Source organism: Notolepis coatsorum, assembly GCF_963971535.1.
Source record: "Notolepis coatsorum genome assembly, chromosome: 18".
Taxonomy (NCBI): domain Eukaryota; kingdom Metazoa; phylum Chordata; class Actinopteri; order Aulopiformes; family Paralepididae; genus Notolepis; species Notolepis coatsorum.
The window spans coordinates 52,352,739-52,378,764 of record NC_140182.1 but is presented as its reverse complement, the minus strand read 5'-3'; the positions used below and the strand labels follow the sequence as shown (position 1 = coordinate 52,378,764).

Sequence of the window (26,026 nt, the reverse complement as noted above, 5' to 3'; positions counted from 1 at the left end):
ACACCCACTCAATAATAACAACCTCCACAGAGAAAGTAGCTACACCCATTCAACAATAACAACCTCCACAGAGAAAGTAGCTTGTTGTGTTTGAAAGTAAACAGAAAGTGCTATAATAGAGCTGTAATAAAACACACAAACACAACCTCACCATCACAACCTCACTCACCATCACTCTCTCAACCATCACTCACCTCACCATCACTCTCTCAACCATCACTCACCTCACTATCAGTCTCTCACCATCAGTCTCTCACCATCACTCACCTCACGACTGACTCACCTCACGACTGACTCTCACCATCACTCTCTCAACATCACTCACCTCACCATCACTCTCTCAACATCACTCTCTCACCATCAGTCTCTCACCATCACTCACCTCATTGCTGACTCTCACCATCACTCTCTCACCTTCACCATTACTCTCTCACCATCAATCCCTCACCGCTGACTCTCACCATCACTCCCTCGCTCACTCTCCCGCTTTAGACAATTAGACTAATGGATGGATGGGCAGATAGACAGATGGATGGGTTAAAACACACCTTGATGTCCTTGCCAAAGAGGTTGGCATAGAAACACAGCCAGTTCCTGGAAATGTAGAGGCGCCCCTGCAGGAGGATGTCTCGGAGGAGAGCACAGGAATACACTGAGAAAAGCAAACAAGCACATTGTTTGTGATCAATATAACATCACCCATTCCTACCAACTACTGCTGCCTTGACATGTGCCCCAGAACTGTAGCCATTATCTCTAGGAAATTATATACAGGTATAGTTGTAGACCAAGGTCTCATATCAATTGGACAAGTTATGACTTTTCAAAGAAATTTGTTGTGAGGCTTTGGCACAACAGTATTTAAAACACAATCACTACTAGAATAATGCACTCAGTAGAGAGCAGACCTCTGTGTATCCTTAACCTTGGTGCCATCTTCAACCCTACCCTCTCCTTTGAACCCCGTCTCCCTCATTCTCTGCAGCTCATTCATGGCGTCAACACCTCAAGACTTGATCCACATCCACCAAAATGCTCAATAAACTGCAATATGTTCAGAACTCTGCCGCCTGCCTGCCTACCCACTCCCGTACCGGAGATCACTCCTGTCCTCCAGAACCTCCACTGGCTTCATATTAAACAACACGTACAGTTCAAAGTGATGCTCTTCACCTACAAAACCCTCCACAACCTGGTACCCTCTTATCTTTCCCACCTCCTCCTCCATCATAACATGTCCCATACTCCCCCCAGTGCTGAACCTGGGCTGTCTCCCTCCCTCTGGAACACCCTCCCCCAAAACATCCAGGACTCCTAACATCAAGACGACTTTGAACTCAGAGCTTCTTCCTCCTCTCTCTGTTCCATTGTTCTGTCCCTTGTCATTTGTAGTCTCTTCTGATTGTATCCAATTCTTATCTATCCATATTTATATCAGATAGCATTGCTGAATGTTTATATTGATCTCTTTGTACTTTAAAGTGTCTTTGAATACATTGACAAATAAAATTTAGTATTATTATTATTAAATAGGTTGCAGTCTGAAGCCCTGCAGTGCTTTGCTCTCGGGCACATTGATTAGGGAGGGGTTGTTTACTTACCCCACCTAGATTTATCACCTTTCTGTTTCAATCACAAGCCTGCTTCCCTCACCTCCCAGCTAGTGTGCTTTAGAAATATAACTCCTCCAGGCGCTCCTCACCTTTCATGAGGATCTCCTCTTTCGGCACGGTCTGGAAAAGTTTGTGGTACTGAGAGTTGTACTTGCTGACAGTCTGTGGAAGGAGAGGAAGGTGGGAGGGAATGCATGAGCTGGTAGGTGAACAAGTGACTGTGTGATGTGCACTTACAACCACATGGGCACATACACAGCACCCCCTTACAAAATGAGATGCTTGCCTCTCATTAGGCATGTGATTTTAAAGAACAAACAATACCCTTTCTCTACATTCACAAAAACGGAAACACAGAAACAAACTAGAGGAATGCAATCAGTAGAGTGCCGATCTCTGCCATGGCTTAACAATATCATGTTGCTGTTACTTTCACATGCAGCATTTTACTGGACAGATGACAGAAACAATAGTTGCAAATATTGCCAGTCTCAACAGACCCAGGCTATTTAATCCATATAATAATAATAATAATAATAATAATAATAATAATAATAATAATAATAATAATAATAATAATAATAATAATAATAATAATAATACATCTATTTTATATAGCGCTTTTCCAGGTGCTCAAAGACGCTTTACATGGGCAGGAGAGACAAACTATGGCAAAACAAAAAACAGAACAAAAATAATACATGACAAAAATAAAATAACACCGACAGAATTAGAGGTCAAAAGCAAGATTGAAAAGGTGAGTTTTGAGGGCTGATTTAAAAGATGTCAGGGTGTTTGCATCACGGATATGGCTGGGGAGGGCATTCCAGAGGGAGGGGGCAGCAGCAGCAAAGGCCCTGTCGCCCCAGGTCCGGAGCTTGGTCGTGGGAGGTGTTAGAAGGTTGGCATCTGCAGACCTAAGAGGTTGGTGGCATAGAGGAAAGGTCGTTTGGGTTCTCCCTCTAGGACTCATGAATATTGACAGCAGATATTGTGTTGTGATTATACGACTAATGGGTCAGGAGATACCTTCGTTTGAAATGTTTGGCCTGATTGGGGCACTAGAGGAAAGGTCAAGGGGTCATCTAGCCTGATCTGTCAGACCAATGAAACACTATGCAACCTAGCTGTGCAACCTGTCGATGAAGTAAATTACCATGGAGATGTGGTGGTGTCTTGTCTCTCATCCCGTGGTGTCCTGTCTGTTATCCCCTGAATTCCTGGTGCTGTAATCACATTGGGATTACAAGTGGGAAAGAGTAGTACTAGCCAATAGCACTCCCCACTATAAACAAGTCTTGCGTGCATTGAGCAAAACTTCAAAACCTTACTTCTCTAGGGCGGCTAGGTGGTGCAGTGGGCACGGCGCTCACCTCCAATGCTGGAGACGCTGGGTTCAAGCCCAGCTCTCCACATTGCTTTCAGTTTAGCTGGTCGTCCGTACTAATACACATTGGCAGTATTAGGGGGTGGGAAACTGATGGGTGGGGATCGGACGTTGTGGACAGCGACTCCTACAGGTCGGTTGGTGCGCCTGCGCAGTAGAATCAGGAAGCGACTGGGGCGGCGTCCCTCCAAAGCGCAGACCCCTGCCGCTGAAAGATCGCGCCACGCAGGTGAAAAGATGCGACGGCTGCTACCTCGAGTATCGTAGGGGACTCGTGCTATGTATGACTTAGTCCACATTGCAGCCGGCTTGTGGGAGGCATGAAACAGCGTTTGAGATAGGGGAGGGTTGAATTGGACGATATGAAATTGGGATGGGAGAAAAATTGAAAATGGGAGAAAAAGTGGATAAAAAAAAAAAAACTTACTTCTCTGCCATATTCAGACCCATACGGAGCTAGCTTGCCTTGTGTTCCATTGGTCTGACATGTCAGGCTAGGGGTCACCAAAATCAATAATTTCTTCCTCTTGGGAGGCATGAATATGAACAGCAAATGTATGGCAATCTGGCCATTACTTTGCTTACTCATTGTGCTGAAGGGTCTGCAGTTATGTAGAAATAGACCTAAGATTCCCCCCTCTAAGTTCATTAGACCTGTTTAATATGTGGGAGCTCAGTTATTATTTTCCACATACTGTTTACACCGTCTGCCTGCTGTTGGAATCTCATGTTGTGTGAAAGTGCTGCCATCTACTGGGCCGAGGTGGAAGTGTTTAGTTATCGTGCGTCACTTCCTGTATCGTTGAACTTGCCCAGACTTGTATAGAGAAAGAGAAATGCATCCAACGTTAAGGTCACGTACATTTTGACCAGGGATGTAAAGCTGCTTACCACGCGGACATTATTCCACCAAGAGAGTGTGAGTTTTAGTAGTTAGCTAATTAGATGTTTAGTAAACGTCAGTGATTAGCGGATTACAGCTAACTATCGTATTTCCAGTTATCATTAGCAGTTAGCAGAAGCTAGCTAGCTCGGAGCTAATATCTAACGTAGCCCGTTGCACATGCGTTGCTAGCTGCTCTGTACTGGACATATCGGACGATATAGCACAGACCGGAGGACATTTAGCTAGGGTCTGTGCCGAAGGCACACAACCAGTCATGTGCTAGCTCAGCAGCCGCTAGCACTAGCCTGTTGTACAGAGGCGGACAGCGTGTCTTTAGTCTGGCTGTCTGCATGCTCACTACTGAGCGGAGGGAGACACTCGGATACCCAACGGCGGGGCATCTGGTCTGCAGGAGCAGACTGGTAGCGCCAATCGGACCGGGCAGCGTCTTTCCGCCTTCATCACCACGCAGTGGTCGACTACTCCTCGCTACAGATTACTAACTCTCTCCACCTCTCTCATCCGGCAGAGGGAATTGTTCCTCTGCTGCAACGGTAACCGCGGCAACGTTGGCCAGAACACTTTAGTAGAACCATTTGGGCGCCCATCTAAATTTAGCTATAGTATTTTAATTAGGAATTGTATAAAGTAATAAGAATATTTGTATGTATGTTTTTCCCCCTTGTTTATATAAAATGGCATTATGATTCAACAGTTTCCTCGCTCTTTCTAGTCTAGGTGAAAGTTTACTCAGTTGTGTAATTTGGTACAATTAGTTTGGCAATTAAGGCATCCGACCAACCCCCTAAGGTGCAATTTATATACAGTCCTTTAAGCTCCAGCACACTCATTACTACTTACATATTGCATTCACAGGACTTAATTGGTTATGACCGATTACATAACCGATTACTCTGCCCTGGCGGAGGTAAAACAAGACTAAAGCTGTGTCTCAATTCAGGGATTGTATCCTTTGAAGGACGTGGTCTACAAAGGTGTGTCCGTTAAAATGGGGCATTAGCGTCATCTGAATCAGACGAATAAAGTGATGATTTCATCCAGATTATTTGATTATTGCCACCACTTCCATTACATTTATTAATCTAGCTGCACGGTGGTGTAGTGGTTAACGCTGTTGCCTCACAGCAAGAAGGTCCTGCGTTTCTGTGTGGAGTTTGCATGTTCTCCCCGTGCTCACAAGGTTTTGTCCTCTAGAAAAAGGAGATAAACCCAATGGAAAAACACGCAGAACAGATCGCCAAAGCTGTTGTGTCCGTGACGAAGACGGACAGGAGCACTTTGATTGGTCCCCGGGTGCGGCCCCACGCCACAACCCATGTCTGCCCTTGGGGGGAAGGATGACAGGATGGGTCAAGCGCAGAGAGGAAATTTCATCGGTGACCCCAATTTTTTTATTTTTTATAAATGCATGTGTTCCTACAGTATGTGTTTCCCATCATGCATGTGTGTTCGCTGCATGACTATGTTGCAATGTGTGCTACGAATAAAGACTTCTTCAAGTCCAGTTTAATCTTTTATTCATGACATACACATGAATAGCCCAGAGGCTACACTTGTAAGTGAACAAGTAAGTGAACAATCAACCTTCTATAGTGTAACTGAGGGGTACAATTCCCTGACTGTATTGATAAGTATGGTATCATTAAACCACTACCGATTATGTACTTTAACTACTGGCCACACAGTACATGATATAGATATGATGAACACTTTCCCACCATGAAACGAAGTCCACACAAATGTATAAATCGAATATTTTATATAGCAAAGGGTATATACAACGTTCACTTAATGACATTTATGATTTGAATGCACTTGTAAGGCAAATGAGTATTCGTAGGCAAATCAACATTGAATGTCCAATCTCTGGTTACGCAGGGAGCAAGTATGCAACCTGGTTCTTTAGGGAACTATAGCGATGGTACTTAAATGATTATAGCTGGATATACTAAAAGGGGGTCCCGCTGGTTGTAAGTCAGTAGAGGGGGGGGGGTTAGGAGAGCCGCCGGCGATATCCCATCTGGCCAACGATTTCTTGGGAGAATTCAGAGTGCTGAACACGGTGCCCACAGAACCTCGGTCCACAGATGAATACAGCTGGGCCCTCTTGTAGACGGTAGCTGCCGGTCCACAACGAAGAGACGTGAGGCGACCTCACTCGGGGTAGAGCGCCGTCTCACCTGGACTCCTCTCGGGGGGTTAGTTCCAACACTCACCAGTGTTGGCTGTTATCCATGGCATAATCAAAGCACCCAAAGCAAGTAGATAATCCAAGCCGTGTAGGGCTCGCCGTCGTCCGGGTAAGGTAATCCAATGTGCAGGTCCACTCGTCCTGGCCCAGAACTCCTCGGATGAAAGCACCACACGTGGTCTGCCCAGCCTGGTTAAGACTCTAGATAACGCGAGGAACGATGGGGGTACTGCTCACTTTCTAACTCTAACCGAACGATGCACCATACATAATAGACTATTATTAACTTAATAGAAATACGTCCCACTCGACGGTATAGTGCCAAACTATGACAATTCAACTATTAATCCACACGATGTCTCAATGCCATTCTGAGGCCAAGTTGACCATACTGCACCACACGTGTATCGTGGGTGAGGCTTAACGTCTTGCCACTAGGTTGGAGGGTAAAGAACTAAGGGCTAAGGGACTAAAAGAAAGTTCTACTTTACTTGCGCCATATATATATGCGCTGTGAACAAATAGTACCATTCGTATATCGGCAGACGTATTCCTACGCGGAACCGGGCTAGTAACGACATGTTCGTCGGCACGATTGAACTTGAACCAAGGGGCTTGGCTGCTGGCGCCAAGTTCTTGTCCAATGAGAGAATGAAACTATTATGGGCTGTTAGTAGACTAAAGGGATATTCAGTGTATATGTACAAGGAATATACAAAGGATATCAAACGATATACAAATACTATTAAATATATATCCATAAATAAATATATATATTCGGTTTAATCTGATCCTTCACAACATATAGTATTAGTAAAGGTAGCCTAACTTAACCTTGTCTTGTATTACTAATTATGATTACATGGCGAATTTAAGCTAGCAGCCTCGTGGCCATGATTAGGCCTGTGCTTTAGAACTGCGCTGAGCAGCTGACCGAGGTCTTAACTGACTTGTCACTAGCCCAGGTAGTTGTCCCAGCTGGTTTTAAAACCACCTCCATAGTGCCAGTGCCGAAACACTCCTCTGCCACGAGCCTCAATGACTTCCGCCCTGTTGTACTCACCCCCATTATCATGAAGTGCTTCGAGAGGCTGGTCCTGGCTCACCTCAAATCTGGCCTTTCACCCTCACTGGACCGACACCAATTTGCCTACCGTGAGAACAGGAGCACGGAGGATGCTATCTCCTCAGTGCTACATTCCGCCCTCTCCAACCGGGATGAGAGCAATACCCATGTGAGAATGCTGTTCATTGACTTCAGCTCAGCATTCAACACCATCCTCCCCTCCAAACTCATCTTCAAACTTGGTGACCTCGTGGAAACCAAGGACCTCTACATGAACCCCTCTGTCTGCAACTGGATACTCGACTTCCTAACTAACCCCAGTTTGTTAGGATAGATAATCTCACCTCCTCCACCCTCACCCTGAACACCAGCATCCTGCAAGGCTGCGTGCCTTCTCTACTCCCTCTTCACCGACAACTGCACTCCAATACATGGCACCAACACCATTATAAAGTTTGCAGACGACATCATGGACTTCAGGAAGACTAGAGCTGGTGCACACGCGTCGATCTAAAAAGTCCGGTCCGGGGTTTCCTTGTCGGGCAGGACAAGCGTTAATAACACATGGATTGAGGAGAATCAAGCACTCCCGGTTCATGTTCTTTGGTGGATTATGTTGGCAACACGATCGACATCAATACTTAGAATGGCGATCAGATAATTGGAATATTCTTTTTGGAGTACATCCTAGTCAAGGTAAGGGCTATATGGTATCAATCTTGCGTTGATCTAAGAATCCCTTCCCCGTGATCCGAACGTATGTGTGTAATGTGTGTGTGTAACATATTCCGTTGGTGATGATCGAAGCATAGAAAACCCCCCCCCCCCCCCCCCACCCTTTCATGCATTCATGATGAAACATAATACTGACAATATAGAGTTGATTTCAGATTGATTGTTGATACAGAGGAGAAAAGGCAAGTTTTTTTGTGAAATACACTAAATGCTGCATAGCGGCGTTTTCTGGGATTAGACAGGAGTACTCTAAAACTATACTCATATTCACCACGGTATAAAACGGGAATGTATGGATGAAAAAATTATTTCTTTTTCACAAATTGAACGATAGATACTTGATGTCAAATGGGCAATACATTTACATTTACATTTAGTCATTTAGCTGACGCTTTTATCCAAAGCGACTTACAAGTTCTGTACGACAAGTCATCAGGAAGGGCACAACTCTATCAGCTGAGCAACAATGTTCATCAAAGTGTTGAGTGCTACAGTGTAGGTTAGTTTATTAGGGCATGACAGTAAGGTTAGTTAGGGTTAGATTATTATTATTTTTTTTTTTTAATTCAGATAATGGTTGAAGAAGTGCGTCTTTAGTCGACGGCAATAGTATTATATCCATAGCTATGATATTTAATATAGTTTTAGCCCTGCAAACACTGCCATGTATCCCAATTCTTTAAAGGGGAACTATCTTATAAATGACCTTTTCCAGTGTTTAGGGTTATTTTCTAGCTATGTGGACTTATAGTAATAGGATCTATGTCTCTAATTCTCGATTTGGCGCATTCTTCCAATTCTCCCCTCACAATAATGTCCCTCCCTCAAGTGAGTCATCTGAAAATTTGCCTATATGGGACGTCATATGGTGCATTTGCATAATAACACCCGCCCCCTCTAGCTGCCCGCCGAGCGAGAGAAGCAGAGAACTATAAACGCTCTGCGTGTCTCCCTCTCCCTCTCGAGGAAGTACCACCGTGCTGCGCTACAGCTCATGCTCCCGAACCGAGAGAGAACTGTAAACGCTCTGCGTGTCTCCCTCTCCCTCTCGAGGAAGTACCACCGTGCTGCGCTACAGCTCATGCTCCCGAACCGAGAGAGAACTGTAAACGAGCTCCCGAACCGAGAGAGAGAGAACTGTAACACTGCGTGTCCTCCCGGCTCCCTCTCCCGGGAGGACACGCAGAGTGTTTACACTTTTTTTTCTCTCTCTCTCTCTCTCTCTCTCTCTCTCTCTCTCTCTCTCTCTCTCTCTCTCTCTCTCTCTCATAGCAGTAGCAAACTAACACAACGTATAGACATGGTGTCTGTCTGTCTGTCTACACCCCCTCTCTCACTTTCTCTCTCTCTCTCTCTCTCTCTCTCTCTCTCTCTCTCTCTCTCTCTCTCTCTCTCTCTCTCTCTCTCTCTCTCATAGCAGCAGCAAACTAACACAACGTATAGACATAGGGTGTCTGTCTGTCTGTCTACACCCCCTCTCTCTCTCTCTCTCTCTCTCTCTCTCTCTCTCTCTCTCTCTCGACTGACTGTCACTCAAGGTGCTTATGGGCGGAGCCAGGCCATAACAGCCTGATTTCTTGTGGCTGAAAAATGATGGGTTTGAGTACTTGATTAGAAATATAAACCAATGCATTTTTTTTAAACGTACAGATGTCTTCAATAGACTGACAGGAATTGTTTAAAGTTGCCCAAATAGTGCTAGGAATAGTAAAATAGTTCCCCTTTAAAGCGGTGGCCTTCTTACCATACGGTACACAGCGACCTCTGGCGCTGAAAGTGTTAATGTCTGCGTAAGCAGTTTAGTGGTTATTCATACACGGATAACTTAGAGAGTCCCTATTATCTGCTTGTATAGTACTGTACATTAGTACACTGCATAGTATTGTATATTATATGGTAACTCAGAACATTGTACATATGTCTATACCGAACACTGTGACCTCATTTTCTTCTTCTAAACTACATGCTATACTATGTTATTTGATACTATCTTGTCTAGCACAGTCTCTGGAGCGTAACAGTAAGAAGCATTTTGTATGAAAGTATTCTGTACTTCTGTATGACAACTATTAAAGAAACTTGAAACTTGACCCCCACACACACGCAGCCCTTACACTGTCTAGGGTTGCACGGTATACCGGTATTAGTATAGTACCGCGGTACTAGAGTGTTCGAAATGATACTATACTGCGTTTGGAAAAAAACTGTATTTAAAATGTTTATTTATTTATTCATTTATGCATGCGAATGCCTTCCTATTGGAGCACAGCGCTGCTGTCAGTGGTGACGTTGCACTAGTTTAGCGGAAGCAACCTTCTGGAATGAAGAACAACAAACTAGTCACGAGAGCTAGCATAGCTCGTCCAACGAATGTTGGCATCAATGGCATGACTACAGTACTGATAGGAGCTACTGTAGCACGTAACGTTAGTTATCACAACCATCGGCAATCGCAGTGAGGATCTTTATTGATTAACGTTAGCTAGCTAGCTTTAACTAGAATTATAGTTTGCTAGCTATATAAGCTAACGTTAGCCGAGTTTATTCTATGCAAAATGTGCTAGCTAGCTAACGTTAATCAATAAAGATCCTCACTGCTATTAGTTAGTTATCATAACCATCGGCAATCGCAGTGAGGATCTTTATTGATTAACGTTAGCTAGCTAGCACATTTTGCATAGAATAAACTCGGCTAACATTAGCTTATATAGCTAGCGAACTATAATTCTAGTTAAAGCTAGCTAGCTAACGTTAATCAATAAAGATCCTCACTGCGATTGCAGATGGTTGTGATAACTAACGTTACGTGCTACAGTAGCTCCTATCAGTACTGTAGTCATGCCATTGATGCCAACATTCGTTGGACGAGCTATGCTAGCTCTCGTGACTACAGTTCCTTATACGAGCATTAGAAAATGTCCACAATGCAAGGCGGCTAGGTGGTGCAGTGGGAAATTTGCTCACCACCAATGCAGGAGACGCTGGGTTCGAGCCCAGCTCTCCGCATTGCTATCAGCTTGGCTGGTCGTTCATACTAATACAATTGGCAGTATTAGGGGGTGGGAAGCTGATGGGTGGGGATCGGACGTTGTGGACAGCGACTCCTACAGGTCGGTTGGTGCGCCTGCGCAGCAGAATCAGGAAGCGACGGGGGCAGCGTGCCCTCCAAACGCAGACCCCCGACGCTGAGAGATCGCGCTGTGCAGGTGAAAAGATGTGACTGCTGCTTCCTCGAGTACCGGAGGGGACACGTGATGTAAGGCTTAGTCCACATTGCAGCCGGCTTGTGGGAGGCATGGCCTAACAACGTTCGAGACAGGGGAGGGTAGAATTGGACGATACGAAATTGGGATGGGATAAAAATAGAAAATGGGAGAAAAAGTAGATAAAAAAAAGAAAATGTCCACAATGCTATTCACAAGAATAGAAAATAAATTGAAAAGCCTAATAATAAGCTATACATAGCCTAAACTGCCGTGCTGAAGGCTAATAAACACAGCATCCCCTGTTGCCTACCCACAACAGAAATTAATTGATGCACACGTGCATCTCATTTCTATGGCTTAGTCACAAACGTGATTTATACAGAGACATTTGACAATTGCCCATTAATGGTTCATACATACTGTATAAAGACAACGGAAATCTATTTTATTTTTGTTAAACAGCCTACAATATGATATAACCTAGTTCTAGATTATGATAGGCTATAATCAGTCTCACTCATCAAAATGTGTTCTAGGTTATGGTATCTCAAACTAATTAGGCCCTATGCTATGACAAATGTATAATAATAGAACCATACTTTTTCTACCCCTTGAATTTTTTTTAACTACAGAAGTCTGCTGCATTTGGCTCACAGAGTGACTCCCCCCACTCAGAAGCAACCTAACCTCCGCTTTTTTTTAGCAGCATATTAAGTACACAAATTAGTCCAAAGATGATAAAAGGATCAACAGGGCAGTCGCAGAGTTCATCTGTATGGACCAAGTTCCAATATATATACAGTTGAGAAAGCTGGGTTCAGAAACCTTGTACAGCAACTGTTTTGAGTGCAAAAAAAGTTCTCCAGCATTTTGAATGCCATTGCTTTTAATTTAATTTATTTATTCTTGTCATTGTTCATTGTTGTGTTTTAAAATAAAGAACAATAATGACATCTGAGAGTGTTTCCCCTGATCGAAATTCATATTGGTATAGTATCGAAACAAATTTTAACAAATTTTGGTATCGTGACAACCCTAACACTGTCTCCTTCTACTGATGATGTAATGTGCATTGTGCCTCCTCAGTGATGATTTGTGGCTCATCAATCTTTGCGCATGGAAATGTCTAATGTCTAATGTATTTTGTGTTGTTTATAGTGTTTTTGATTTTGTACTCTATATTCTATATTTTATATTTTGTATTTTGTAATTATTACTCAAGTTTGAAGTCTGTATTTATTATTTTTATTGTCTTGTCATTATTATTATTATTATTATTATTATTATTATTATTATTATTATTATTATTATTATTATTATTATTATTATTATTATTATTATTATTATTATTATTATTATTATTATTATTATTATTATTATTGTTGATGTCAATGTTGTGTTTGTTGTTGTAAAAAGAAAATAAATTGAAAAAAAAAATTTGATAAAAGAAATCAATCTTTGCGCTTTTATTTCCTTGATTTATTCTTTAGCCCACTTAATCTCTCTTTCATATTTTTTTAATTACGTTAGGCTAATATTACTACTACCCATTGTCAGATTAATTTATTATATATAATTTCGTTTTCTATTCTTTTCAGGTGATCCTGGAACTGCTTTGAAGTGTTTTGATACATTGGGAAGTTTGACCTCCAACATGAGAGGGATTTGATGCAGCTGTAACCACTAGGCGTGCGCATGTGACCCAGACGGTGTGTTCCTGTGTCCAGCTGTGATACTGACACAGACACCTTCCCTTTCTGTCTGGAAACATCTGACAACATTCCCCCCAGGCCTCTGTAGTACTCTGCTAGACACTCCCTTGGCCTCTGGCCCGGTGTGACAGACAATAGCTTCCCCTCCGACCAGCCCAAACATACAAAGCCTTGGAATGAGTTCCAACTGAGGCGACATGCAATAAGGCTTCAGAGAAAGCTCCTGCATGGCTACTTTGTGTGTGTGTTTGTTTGTTTGTTTGTTTGTTTGTTTGTTTGTTTGTTTGTTTGTTTGTTTGTTTGTTTGTTTGTTTGTTTGTGCATGTGTGTGCGTGTGTGTGTATGTGTGTGTGTGTTGATGTGCACATGGTTGGTCAATGACTTTTAAAGTGTAATCAGTTAAGTTAAATAAGTTCTAGATTTCCTACCAGAAATTGTAATCAGTAACATATGTAATCAGTAACATATGTAGTCAGTATACTGACATACTGAATACTTTACCTTTTTTCTGTCAATCATACTTTTGAGTAGCTAATCCAACAGGTATCACCTGTCATCAGAATATATCTGATTACTGTTCATTGCTTATTATTTTGTATAATAATGAATGGATTTGTTAGGAATTGTGTTGGCAGAGGACCCAAACGCAAACAGAGACGAGGAGAGGTAGATGTAGATTGTCGAAAGTATAATGCTTTACTGAACAAAAACAAGGAGAGCACAGCAATGGCTGGCAGAGAGCAAAATACAAAATAAACAAGAAACAAAAACCAGGTCGCCCCAGTGGCGAACCACATAACGCGGCACGGCCGACCCGGGTTGGATTCCCGGACCCGTCGTTATTTGCCGAATGTCTTCCCCCCACTCTGTCTCCCGTTCCTCCTCTCTCTCTTTCTACTGGACTGCCCAGTAGTGAAAAGCGATAAACGCAAAAAAATTAATCTTTAACACTATGGTCGCTGAAAACGCCTTTGGACGTCTTTCCTAGCCATGCTCATTCTGCCGAAGACGCCGTAACTCGTCTTTGATATCAATAATTCAAAAATCTGTGATCGAAATCATATTTCTCCTCCGGGGACCTGAGATGTACAGCTGAGCTCCACTCAACTCTCTAGCGGTTCAAGAGCGCCATCTGGTGGCCGATCGGCAGATCGCCAACAGGAAGTGACTCGTCAAACAGGAAGTGCTCATCCATATTTCGTCCGGGCACTCGCGATCATTAGCAGGACTCTATCTCAACACACTGGATAATCACTCGCTTGCCCTAACTCAATAAACAACGTTATTTGGACGTATATAGTATTATACAACCTGGAAATGGTTCATCAGGATCAACATCCCATAATCGAAAACTGTCTACTCCAAGCTGATCATCCAACGGCGCGAGGAAGATACGGTGAGTTTCAACGTTATTTTCTAACATCTTCTATACTAACTGATCTGATGATCATATGACCCACACTAGATGAATGGTATAACGTTGCCCACGGAATTATAAACGCCCCCTCGCCCATCCGGTCAATATCAGATGATACGTAGTAACTTATAGAAGTACCTCCAGTTGAAATTTTTCATCTGGCACCGATCGCTACCAAACTGTATTTGATCATCAATATAATGCATTTGGGGCTATAAATCAAGTTCTGGAGAAAGCTGCAGAAAACGATAAAAACATACTTATACTTTAGACCATATTTTAGTATGAATATGTGAATGAAAAAGTATATCGTTGCTACACCCTGAACAATGGATATAGGACATTGAATGGGTCATAATAATGTCAATTTAGCAATAGAATTTAAAAAGTTATAGCCCTGCAAAGAAGGGGGACTTCTCCATAGACAAATAGAGCTGGCTAGGGATGGTAAATTATGAATTTAACCATGGCGATCAAAGTGTTAAAAAAAAGAAACAAAAACCACAGCAGGGCTGGTAGGGAAAATGTACAAACTAATCTACAAACAAACACTGACAAAAACGACTGTAAACATGAAAAACAAAGATGGTAAAACAAACTGAAAACTAGACTTACTGACAAGGAACGAATGACTGAGCAAGAGTACACACGTGGACATCAAACAAGGAACCGAAACACACGATAAACCGAAACAATGAACCCACAACAAGGTGTGTTTATTTTTAGTACTTTTTTTATAGAAACAGCGCTGGCATCGACAAAATATGATCGCCAGTCACTGATTGATTTAAACTCCGGCCTGAAAGACGGGTTTAACAACACTTTTTGCCAAAACTGGCCACCAGAGATTCGACGCAACAACAACAAAGGCAATGACGGTGTGACCAAAGGGAAACATAGAGGACGCAGAAGTGGAATTAAGAAGAGACTGAAAAGTTCTCCTTACCGGCCAGGAATCCCTTCAATCCTGCTGGCAAACGTCCGTAGCATGGAGAATAAGATGGACGATCTCCATGCGAGGGTCCGTTTTGATCGAGACGTGAGAGATTGCAACATTATGTGCTTCACAGAGACATGGCTTAAAGCAACTACTCCAGACCACATCATCTCTCCGTCGGATTCCTTCTCAGTCTTCCGAGCGGACCGTACAGAAGAGTCTGGTAAGAGCGTTGGAGGGGAACTATGTCTTCTGACCAATAACAACTGGGTCAATCCGAAGGAAGTAAAGATCCTGTCCCGTTCATGCTCGCCGGACCTGGAGCATTTGTTGATTCAATGTCGCCCGTTTCACCTCCCCCGAGAATTTACCGCCATTATCATGACGGCGGTGTACATTCCACCACAAGCGGATACCGCCAGGGCCCTGGCGGACCTATCTAAATAAACAACAGAACAAGCACCCAGACGCAGCCATGATTATAGCTGGCGATTTCAACCAGGCGAATCTGAAGAAAGTGATGCCAAACTTTTTTCAGCACATCGCTTGCACCACCAGGGGAGGAAATACGCTTGACCATTGTTATACCCCGTTTAGAGCCGGTTACAAGGCAGTACCGGCCCCTCCATTAGCTGGAGCAACAAGCACATCTGATCACAACACCATCTTGCTCATACCCGCATACAGGCAGAGATCACGTGACGCTGTCGTGTCACGTGAGGTAAAGAAGTGGTCCGACCAATCAGAGGCCACGCTACAGGACGCACTCGATGACGTCGACTGGGGAATGCTTCAGGCGAGCTCCAGTGACATCAGTGAGTTCGCTGATGTTGTTGTCAGTTTCATAACAACACTAGCGGATAGCATTGTACCCACGAAAAAGGTTCGGGTCTTCCCAAACCAGAAACCGTGGGTTGACAGTACTATCCGAGTGGCTCTGAACGCTCGCACCACTGCTTATAACCTGGGCAGAGCGTCAGGAAACATGGAGGAGTATAAGGCTACAGTCTATACTCTGCGCAAGGCTGTAAAGCTTGCTAAGAGGACATACGCTGACAAGATAGAGGCACAAATGGTCCAGAACGACACAAGAGGTTTATGGCAAGGACTACGGACGATAACTGACTACAAAGTCAGCGCCCCCTCAATGGGGAGTGCCGACGCCTCTCTCGCGGATCAACTCAACTCCTTTTACGCACGGTTCGGTGCAAACAGTGGCGACGCTAACTCACCGGCTAACGACGTCACTGACGCACCGGTCGTCGTGGAGGGGGGGGCATCCGCGGGGGGGCACTCTCTCAGTGACGGAACACAGTGTGAGAAGAGCATTTATGCGGGTGAACACCAGAAAGGCAGCTGGCCCAGATGGGATAACAGGACGTATACTTAAGTCCTGTGCTAACCAGCTAGCCCCAGTGTTCACCACCATATTTAATATATCCCTGGTTGAGTCCGTGGTCCCTGCCTGTTTCAAGGTGTCCACTATAATACTGGTACCAAAGAAATCCTCCCCAACAGGTCTTAATGACTACAGACCGGTGGCACTCACCTCTGTGGTCATGAAATGTTTTGAGAGGCTGGTTAAGGATTACATTTGTGCCTCCCTACCCAGTGATTTGGACCCTTTGCAATTTGCATACAGGCCAAACAGGTCCACTGATGATGCGGTCTCTCAAGTACTACACAGTACCCTCTCTCACCTAGACTGCCAGAAGGGGGGCTATGTGAGACTGTTGTTCATTGACTACAGCTCAGCGTTCAACACCATAGTCCCGACCAGACTGGTGGACAAGCTGATCGAGTTGGGTCTGAGCTCCGCTCTGAGCGCCTGGATACTAGACTTTCTGAGTGAAAGGCCCCAGGCGGTCAGGGTGGGGGGTCAGACCTCCAACACCATCACTAGGGATGGGTACCTTTCACATTTGAACCGATACCGGTACCGGTACCTGTGAATCGATACCGGTACCCAACGGTACCTTTTTTCGGTACTTTAGTCTCAAGAAATGTAATTTACCTACCTCAGTCGTGAAAAAAAAATCCAAACTTCAAATAACTACAATTTCGACAGTTTTCGGCTTGCCATTGCTCTGACTGCTTTGTTGTTGAATCAAGTCAAATCCTAGGTAAGCATATATTGTGCGTGTGAACGTTGACATGAAAAGAAAAAAGTTTAAAAAAAAAAAAAAAAAAAAAATGTATCTAATTGGTATATAATTGGTATTGATTTGATACTCGGTAGTACCGACGTGTTTCGGTTCGGTACCTCAAAAGTACCGAATTCGGTACTCATCCCTAACCATCACCCTGAGTATCGGGTCCCCCCAGGGCTATGTTCTGAGCCCCCTGCTGTATTCACTATACACACATGATTGTGTGGCCAAGTTCAGCTCCAACTCCATAGTGAAGTTTGCGGACGACACGGTGGTGGTGGGGCTGATCTCTGACAACGACGAGAAGGCCTACCGGGAGGAGGTTGATGCACTGGAACGCTGGTGTCAGGACAACAGCCTGCTCCTGAACATTGGTAAAACCAAGGAGCTGATTGTGGATTTTAGGAGAACACAGCAGGACACACACACACCACTGTGGATAAACGGGGATACCATGGACAGGGTGAGCAGCTTCAAGTACCTGGGGGTCCACATCTCAGAAGACCTGACATGGACAACACACATAGACTCAGTCGTAAAGAAGGTGAAGCAGCGCCTCTACCACCTGAGACAGTTAAGGAAGTTTAGAGTATCGGGGAAGATACTCCAGTCCTTCTACTCCGGAGCTGTAGAGAGCATCTTGACTGGAAACATCACTGCCTGGTATGGAAACAGCAAGGCACAGGTCAAGAAGGCCCTACAGAGAGTGGTGCGCTCAGCCGAGCGTACTGCGGGTATTGCACTACCACCCCTGCAGGTCTTATATAACAAGAGGTGCAAATCCAAAGCCTGTAAAATAATGAAAGACCCTCACCACCCCAACAACAGCCTGTTCAAGCTGCTGCGGTCAGGCAAACGCCTGCGAACACCAGCAACTAGGACAGAGAGACTTCGGCTCAGCTTCTTCCCCCAGGCCATCAAAGTCTTGAACACTGAACTCTCCACACACAAGCACACATGAGCACACACATAACACACACACTGTATACGTTCACACACTAACAGTCACTTTAGCATGAACACACACACACATGCTGCACACGCTCACACTCAACGGTCACTTTACACAATGAAAAGGTCACTTTAAAAAATAAAAAAAGAACGGGAGTGGTTCTTGTATAGTAAATAGATGGATATAGCAAGTTAGCATAAGGACACATAGTATAACTGTAGATTGTATAGTATAGCATTGTATAGTAGTGTACATAAGACCCAGTGCCTCATCCGTAGCTAACATTGTATTGCACTATCGCAGAACCTTAGCATGTCTTACCATGCTTTTTGTAAACTTTATGTACATTATACCTGTTATGTCTTATTCTTATTACTTGTATTATTGCACAAATGTCTTATTCTCATTCCTATTCTTATTACTTGTATTATTGCACAATCGCTGCAGGCATGACCCCCCGCATTTCACTGTATGCTTGTATGCCGTGACAAATAAAACTCTTGACTTGACTTGACTTGACTTGACAAGGGTAGGGAACACACATCAGATATAGGGGGAACAATTAACACTAGAGAGACAGCAGGGCAATTAGCAAAACGAGACGCACATGGGGTGAGACAACCAGGAAGGAAACACACAAGAAATACTGAACACTAGACTGAGTAAAAAAGAAAAAAGAAAATTAGCAATTAATCAATCAATCAATCAATTCACGCAATTTTTATTTTGTTCCACAATGACTCATGACCCATCAATTACATCATCCAACATTGCTTAAGAAACTAAGACATTCGCTGTGACAGAATCGTTTTTCATTTAGTCTTTATGACCCTATCACCATATCCTTTTGTAATGTTACTGTCCGGCTTGTCCGCCATCTTGCTTTCACTTCTTAAAAACTCGCATGGCGGAGTGATAGTAATGCGGTTGTGGGCGGGTCCTGGGACCAAGAGCGTTGAGTTATGACAAATACCCACGTGTAAGTTGACTGTTTCAGCCAATCAAAATCGAGAAATGTACATGCCGTTGTATAACACTATGTAACAACCATCAAATGCACTCACTCACTTTAAACAAACAACTCACTGCAGCACCCACTTTACCCACTTTAGAACACCTAGACACACTTTATATTTATTGGTAAAGAATTTGCACTACAACCCATACCTCATTACACCTTACTGTAAATTGTACTTAAATTGTACCTCATCCCATTTCTGCTTTGCACTGTATAGTATATTGTATATTACTATATTGTATAGTATATTGTATGGTAACTCAGTTACTTCTACTCTGCATTGAACATTGTATATATGTACATACTGAACACTTGTGTCTACGTACTTGACTTCTATTTTATACTTGCTATACTTATTTTATACTTATCAGTATTTTTGTCTAGCACAGTCTCTGGGGTGTAACAGAAAGAAGCATTTTGTATAAACGTATTCTGTACTTCTGTATGACAACTAATAAAGAAACTTGAAAGAAACTTGAGAGTAACATAACAACCATACAACCACACAAGGAACTAATAAACAAGGAACATAACATTTAACAGGGGAACAAGAGACAAAGTAGCAGGGGAAGGGCACAGAGAGACATGTAGACATTAAAGATACACCAATCAATCAATCAATCAATCAATCAATCAGATTTATTTATATAGCACATTTAACATGACACGTGTCAACCAAAGTGCTGTACAGAGGGTAGATACACATAGATACATATTGACAACAATCACACTCCGTTGTATGGGAGGGCACACAGGCAAACACATAGGAAAACAGGGCATGAGTCAGTGAACGGGAAAGGCTAGTAGGTAGAAGTGGGTTTTGAGCCTAGATTTGAAGGCATCTATCGAGGGGGCAAGCCTAATGGAGGTGGGGATGCTGTTCCACAGTTCAGGGGCTGCGACAGCAAAGGCACAGCCCCCCCTGAGCTTGAGGTTAGACCTCCGGACTGTCAGGAGCCTCTGATCGGCTGACCTGAGGGACCTGGTGTTGGAATAGGGGGACTCGTGCATACCAGTGCACCAGGAGGGTATGCATGAGGGAGATAAGGGGAAGTTCAGGTGAATGTCCAGCAGGGGGAGGTACAGAGTGAGGAGCATTGTTCATGAGTGGAGGACGTCCATGGGAGAGTAGGTGAAAAGGTGGGGGCTCTTGAGGAGTACAGACAGGGGGGAAGGGTCCTGGGACAAGTGGACCCTTACAGGATTACAGGTATCATTTTTGGGTCTGTTTGGTCCATTGTTATTTTGTTTAGTTGTCAAAGTATTGTTCCGTGCTGCTTTTTGAACCCTTAAAGTGCCACTTGCAGGTTAAACCCTAGTCTTCAATTATGTGTAGTTTACATCATGGGTATCTATTTTCATTATATTTTTTTTCCCATTTGACGCCGGAAATTCCACTCACCCACGAATAACATGTATGGAGCCAATGAAAAAAGCTTATCAGACGCTATCAGTGCCGTGACGTCACTGCAGGTAACTTTTCCCTACCTCTCATACACTACAATGGAGTTTGACAAGCGCGGAAAGAATGAGAATGCCGGCTAGCAAGCTAGCTACTAACGTTATATACACAATATGTACAACGACACAATGATTTACATTAGTATTTACAAATATTGTAACGTGGTTGTGGCTTTTACAAATAGTGGTTCGCTTTAGAGATAAATGGCTATGATCACGGAGCAATAGTGTTAGGTGAAACAGATACTAGCCACAGATTCCTCGGCTAGTAGTAACAAGAAGGCTCTTTGCTTCCTGCCACTACCTGCGTGTGATTATCAGCGCCCCTTGCTGCCCTGATACCTGGTGTGACGTCATCATTACGATGACACACGCACGCTATGAAACATGGATTAAAATATGCACGTGCGTGGTGGTTGTGTTTGGGCGGACAAAATGTTTGATAAAAACGCTAAAACTGGGTCAATTTCGATACTTTTTTCCCTCTCTTCATGAAAGTCACCGTTGGCCTAGTCCACATTGTTTATTGAACAAAAATACAACCTGCAAGTGGGCCTTTAACGAGAGCTTCAATTTGCCTGCCTGCTCTTTGTGCAGCTGAATGTGTCATGTTCCCGGGAACCACTTCTTTCTCTGTACCACAGCCCTCCCCCACTATATAAACTCTGACTCCCTTGCCTACACCCTAGGCCCTGTTACCCATACTGTACGACTCTGAACTCTGTTGCCTATACTCAATTTATACCTACCTACTGCTTTCACTGTCTATAACTGCCCTACACTGTAATCATAGCAATCATAATACTTAACTACCCACCTCATACTATAGTCTACCCATATACACAGTGCTGTATATGGCATATTTACATTTATTATATTTTTATATTTACAGCATATATTTTTATATTTACAGCATATATATATACTGTATATATATACATACTGTATATATATGTATTTGTCTGAATATACCTGCATATAATCCTTCTATATACTTACTTATACACCTGCATATAACCCATCACTCTGTATGATAGCATGTACTGTACAATAATGCTGTATATACAAATATATATATACAGTATATATTAGGATCACGTCTATAGCAATGTGAGAAGAGCCTACAAGGGAGAATAACACTCTGGACCACATCTATAGCAACGTGAGAGGAGCCTACAGAGCTGTTTCCCAGCCACACTTCGGACAGTCCGACTACATTTCAGCGTTCCTCTACCCAGCGTACAGACAACGCCTCAAACAAGCCCCTCCAGTAAGTAAAACTGTTAAAGTGTGGAATGAAGAAACTGAACTGGTGCTTCAGGACTGCTTTGGGATTGGGACTAGTGCAAAATGTTTAAAACTGCTGCTCTGAGGGATGACTCTACTGTGGACTTATTGTGTGATAGTGTAACAGGCATCAGTACAGTACATGTGTGGAAAGCATTGTGACCACAAAATGCTGCAGGACATACCCAAACCAAAAACCTGCTGTATATGCACCCCTTTTTAACATAAGAAAATATATATTATAATAATTCTGAAAGTTACATCACTGACGCTTGAAATGTGTGAGCTTAGTGAAACAACATGGCAAATGTACAAAACGTTGCTACAATGAAACATCTCCGGTCTATCTTTCTTCATCTTTCTTTTCTGTTCTCCCAGCTGTTAACAGACGGGTGCCGGTAAAAACAAGGGAAAATATATATTTTTGAGACTAAATTATAATTGCATTAACTATTAATTTTTTTTTAATAATTGAACAACTATTTGAATATTCAAAAATCGATGCCCATCCCTACTTCTAACATTACACTCTGTAACACCATATTTCAGTTCTGTTGATCACCATGATCTTAAAATTGCTATCATAACCCCTCCTGTTGCACCTGTCACTGCAGGCTGCATGTGTGTGAGAGGGAGAGGGAGACAGAGGGAGACAGAGAGAGAGACAGAGAGAAAGACAGAAGAGTGTTGAGCACTTTCTGACTAGGCTCAGTATACATTATGGAAGAAATGGATCCTACACAGACTCTTACATCTGTCTAATGTGGATGCGTGCCTGATGGAAGTTGCTTAGACAGAACAGAACAGAACTAATAATAATAATAATAATAATAATAATAATAATAATAATAATAATAATAATAATAATAATAATAATAATAATAATAATAATAATGGATTGGATTTATATAGCGCTCTCTCTTTACTCAGAGCGCTTCACAGAGTCCATTATTCGTTCATACACAGTCATACCGGTGGTGGTAAGCTACAATTGCAGCCAGAGCTGCCCTGAGGCAGACTCACGGAAGCGTGGCGAATAATCAACGCCTACGGCCCCTCCGACCACCACCAACATTCATTCACATGCATACACATTCATACGAGGCAAGTAGGTTAAGTGTCTTGCCCAAGGACACAACGGCAATGGGATGGACATGGGCTTGAGCGGGATTCGAACCACCAACCCTTCGATCATTGGACGCCGCGCTCTACCCCTGAGCCACGCCGCCCCACAAACTAAATGAAATGCGCTCAGCGCACACAATGAGCACCGTGAGTTACCTAACGCACCCACAGAGAGAAAGACGGTGCTCACTTGGGAAACACTCGTTTGGCGTGATCTGTTGTTGTGAATTTATAATGGCATTTAAAAGTCTAGACCCCGAAAATAAGACAATGCCCCTTTTTCCGATTTTTTCTAGGAAAAAACATTGTCTTATATTCGGCACAATGTGATACATAATGTTAGCCAACTACACAAATGCAGAGCACCTGTATTATAACTGTAATTTACTCACCATTAGTAGTAGACTCTAGATGCTAGAGTGAGAATGTGCTGTCTCTTAGAGCGAGATCAAATGATTCCTAATTGATATGTTATTCAATTTCAATTCAAATCAACGTGCTGTCTCTTGGAGCGAGATCAAATGATTCCTAATTTATATGTTATTCCATTTCAATTAAATTCAAATCAACATGCTGTCTCTTAGAGCAAAATAAAATTATTTGTAATTAATATGTTGTACATTTTTATACAGGTAATATTCATAGTTACTGGTTTACAGTAACAGTAACAAGTTGATAGTATTTCCCGTGTTTGTTGAGCAGGAGTTCTATACAAAAGGAATTAAAGGCCAGTCCCTTATAGGCCTGTCCTAAATATATGCTGGTTGTATTCAATGATTGAAGCAAATAAAACCCTGTGGTATTCATTGAAGTTCTACAGTATAATATAAATATAGTTGTCTTAACCCATGTGGATCAGCACTCTGACTTAACCCATGTGGACCAGCACTCTGACTTAACCCATGTGGACCAGCACTCTGACTTAACCCATGTGGACCAGCACTCTGACATAACCCATGTGGACCAGCACTCTGACTTAACCCATGTGGACCAGCACTCTGACTTAACCCATGTGGACCAGCACTCTAACTTAACCCATGTGGACCAGCACTCTGACTTAACCCATGTGGACCAGCACTCTGACTTAACCCATGTGGACCAGCACTCTGACATAACCCATGTGGACCAGCACTCTAACTTAACCCATGTGGACCAGCACTCTGACTTAACCCATGTGGACCAGCACTCTAACTTAACCCATGTGGACCAGCACTCTGGCTTAACCCATGTGGACCAGCACTCTAACTTAACCCATGTGGACCAGTACTCTGATTAACCCATGTGGACCAGCACTCTGACTTAACCCATGTGGACCAGCACTCTGACTTAACCCATGTGGACCAGCACTCTGATTAACCCATGTGGACCAGCACTCTGACTTAACCCATGTGGACCAGCACTCTGACTTAACCCATGTGGACCAGCACTCTGACTTAACCCATGTGGACCAGCACTCTGATTAACCCATGTGGACCAGCACTCTGACTTAACCCATGTGGACCAGCACTCTGACTTAACCCATGTGGACCAGCACTCTGGCTTAACCCATGTGGACCAGCACTCTGGCTTAACCCATGTGGACCAACACTCTAACTTAACCCATGTGGACCAGCACTCTGATTAAGCCATGTGGACCAGCACTCTGACTTAACCCATGTGGACCAGCACTCTGACTTAACCCATGTGGACCAGCACTCTGATTAACCCATGTGGACCAGCACTCTGACTTAACCCATGTGGACCAGCACTCTAACTTAACCCATGTGGACCAGCACTCTGATTAACCCAGATGTGGACCAGCACTCTGATTAAGCCATGTGGACCAGCACTCTGATTAACCCAGATGTGGACCAGCACTCCGACTTAACCCATGTGGACCAGCACTCTGACTTAACCCATGTGGACCAGCACTCTGATTAACCCAGATGTGGACCAGCACTCTGATTAACCCATGTGGACCAGCACTCTGATTAACCCAGATGTGGACCAGCACTCTGACTTAACACTTACATTTAGATGAATAAAAACAGGGGCCACTGTATGTGAGTTTTTGCCACAGCATGAGATGGCGTCAGGGACTCACCGAGCCTCTGTAGCATTTCTTCACATCTTCGTAAGACAGCTCGTCTATCAGCTGGAGCCTGGAGCAGAAAGAAGACACACACAATGACTACGTGCACAAACTGCAGAGCACAGACTTAAAGAGTATGTGAGAGAGAGATACAGAGATAGTGCAGGATAGAGAGAGTAAGAGAGAGTGAGAGAAAGAGAGAGTGAGAGACAGAGTCATATATAGGTATTTAGAGAAAGTGAGAAAGGAAGAGTGAGGGAGAGACAGCGAGAGGCAGGGAGAGTAAGAGAGTGAGAAAGAATGAGTGTGTGAGAGAGAGTGAGGGTGAGAGACAGAGTGAGAGAGAGACTGAGAAAGAGAAGGAGTGAAGCACATCCCTTATTTTCTATAGCAAATGACAGTAGCAGTGGTTTTACAAGTCATTCATTTATAAATTTGGCAATAGATTAACATTGTATTCAAACTAATAATAAACAAAAATTATAGTTATATTTTGATAGCAGCCCATTGTGATAATAATCCCAGACTTGGTTATATAATAGTTTATGAATAACAAGATGGCAGGGTTCAGAACCGTATCAACAGTCAGAAGGAGAGCTGTATATAATGAATAAAGCACTACAAACACAAATACTGCAGACTGGCGTGTTGGTTGTTCCTGTAACAAGAAACTTGACAAATGGTGGAATAATGAAGAAAAACGTGCAGCTCTGTTACACAACTGTCTCTGAGTACAAGCTTGAAATTAGTGGAACATAGCAGCAGGCAGCAGCACAGTCCTTGCATGAGTC

At 43.3% G+C, this 26,026-nt stretch overlaps 1 protein-coding gene across 1 annotated transcript in view; it reads right to left on the bottom strand.

The window, feature by feature from the left end:
• Positions 1 to 26,026, bottom strand: part of gramd2ab (GRAM domain containing 2Ab) — a 164,273-nt gene that overhangs the window by 62,250 nt on the left and 75,997 nt on the right. Inside the window, exons 3-5 of the mRNA XM_084334767.1 lie at positions 25,248 to 25,305; positions 1,703 to 1,775; positions 549 to 652 (exon numbers count right to left, since the gene is read on the bottom strand). Of these exons, the coding sequence (XP_084190893.1) occupies positions 549 to 652; positions 1,703 to 1,775; positions 25,248 to 25,305 (235 nt within the window). The remainder of the gene's footprint in view (positions 1 to 548; positions 653 to 1,702; positions 1,776 to 25,247; positions 25,306 to 26,026) is intronic.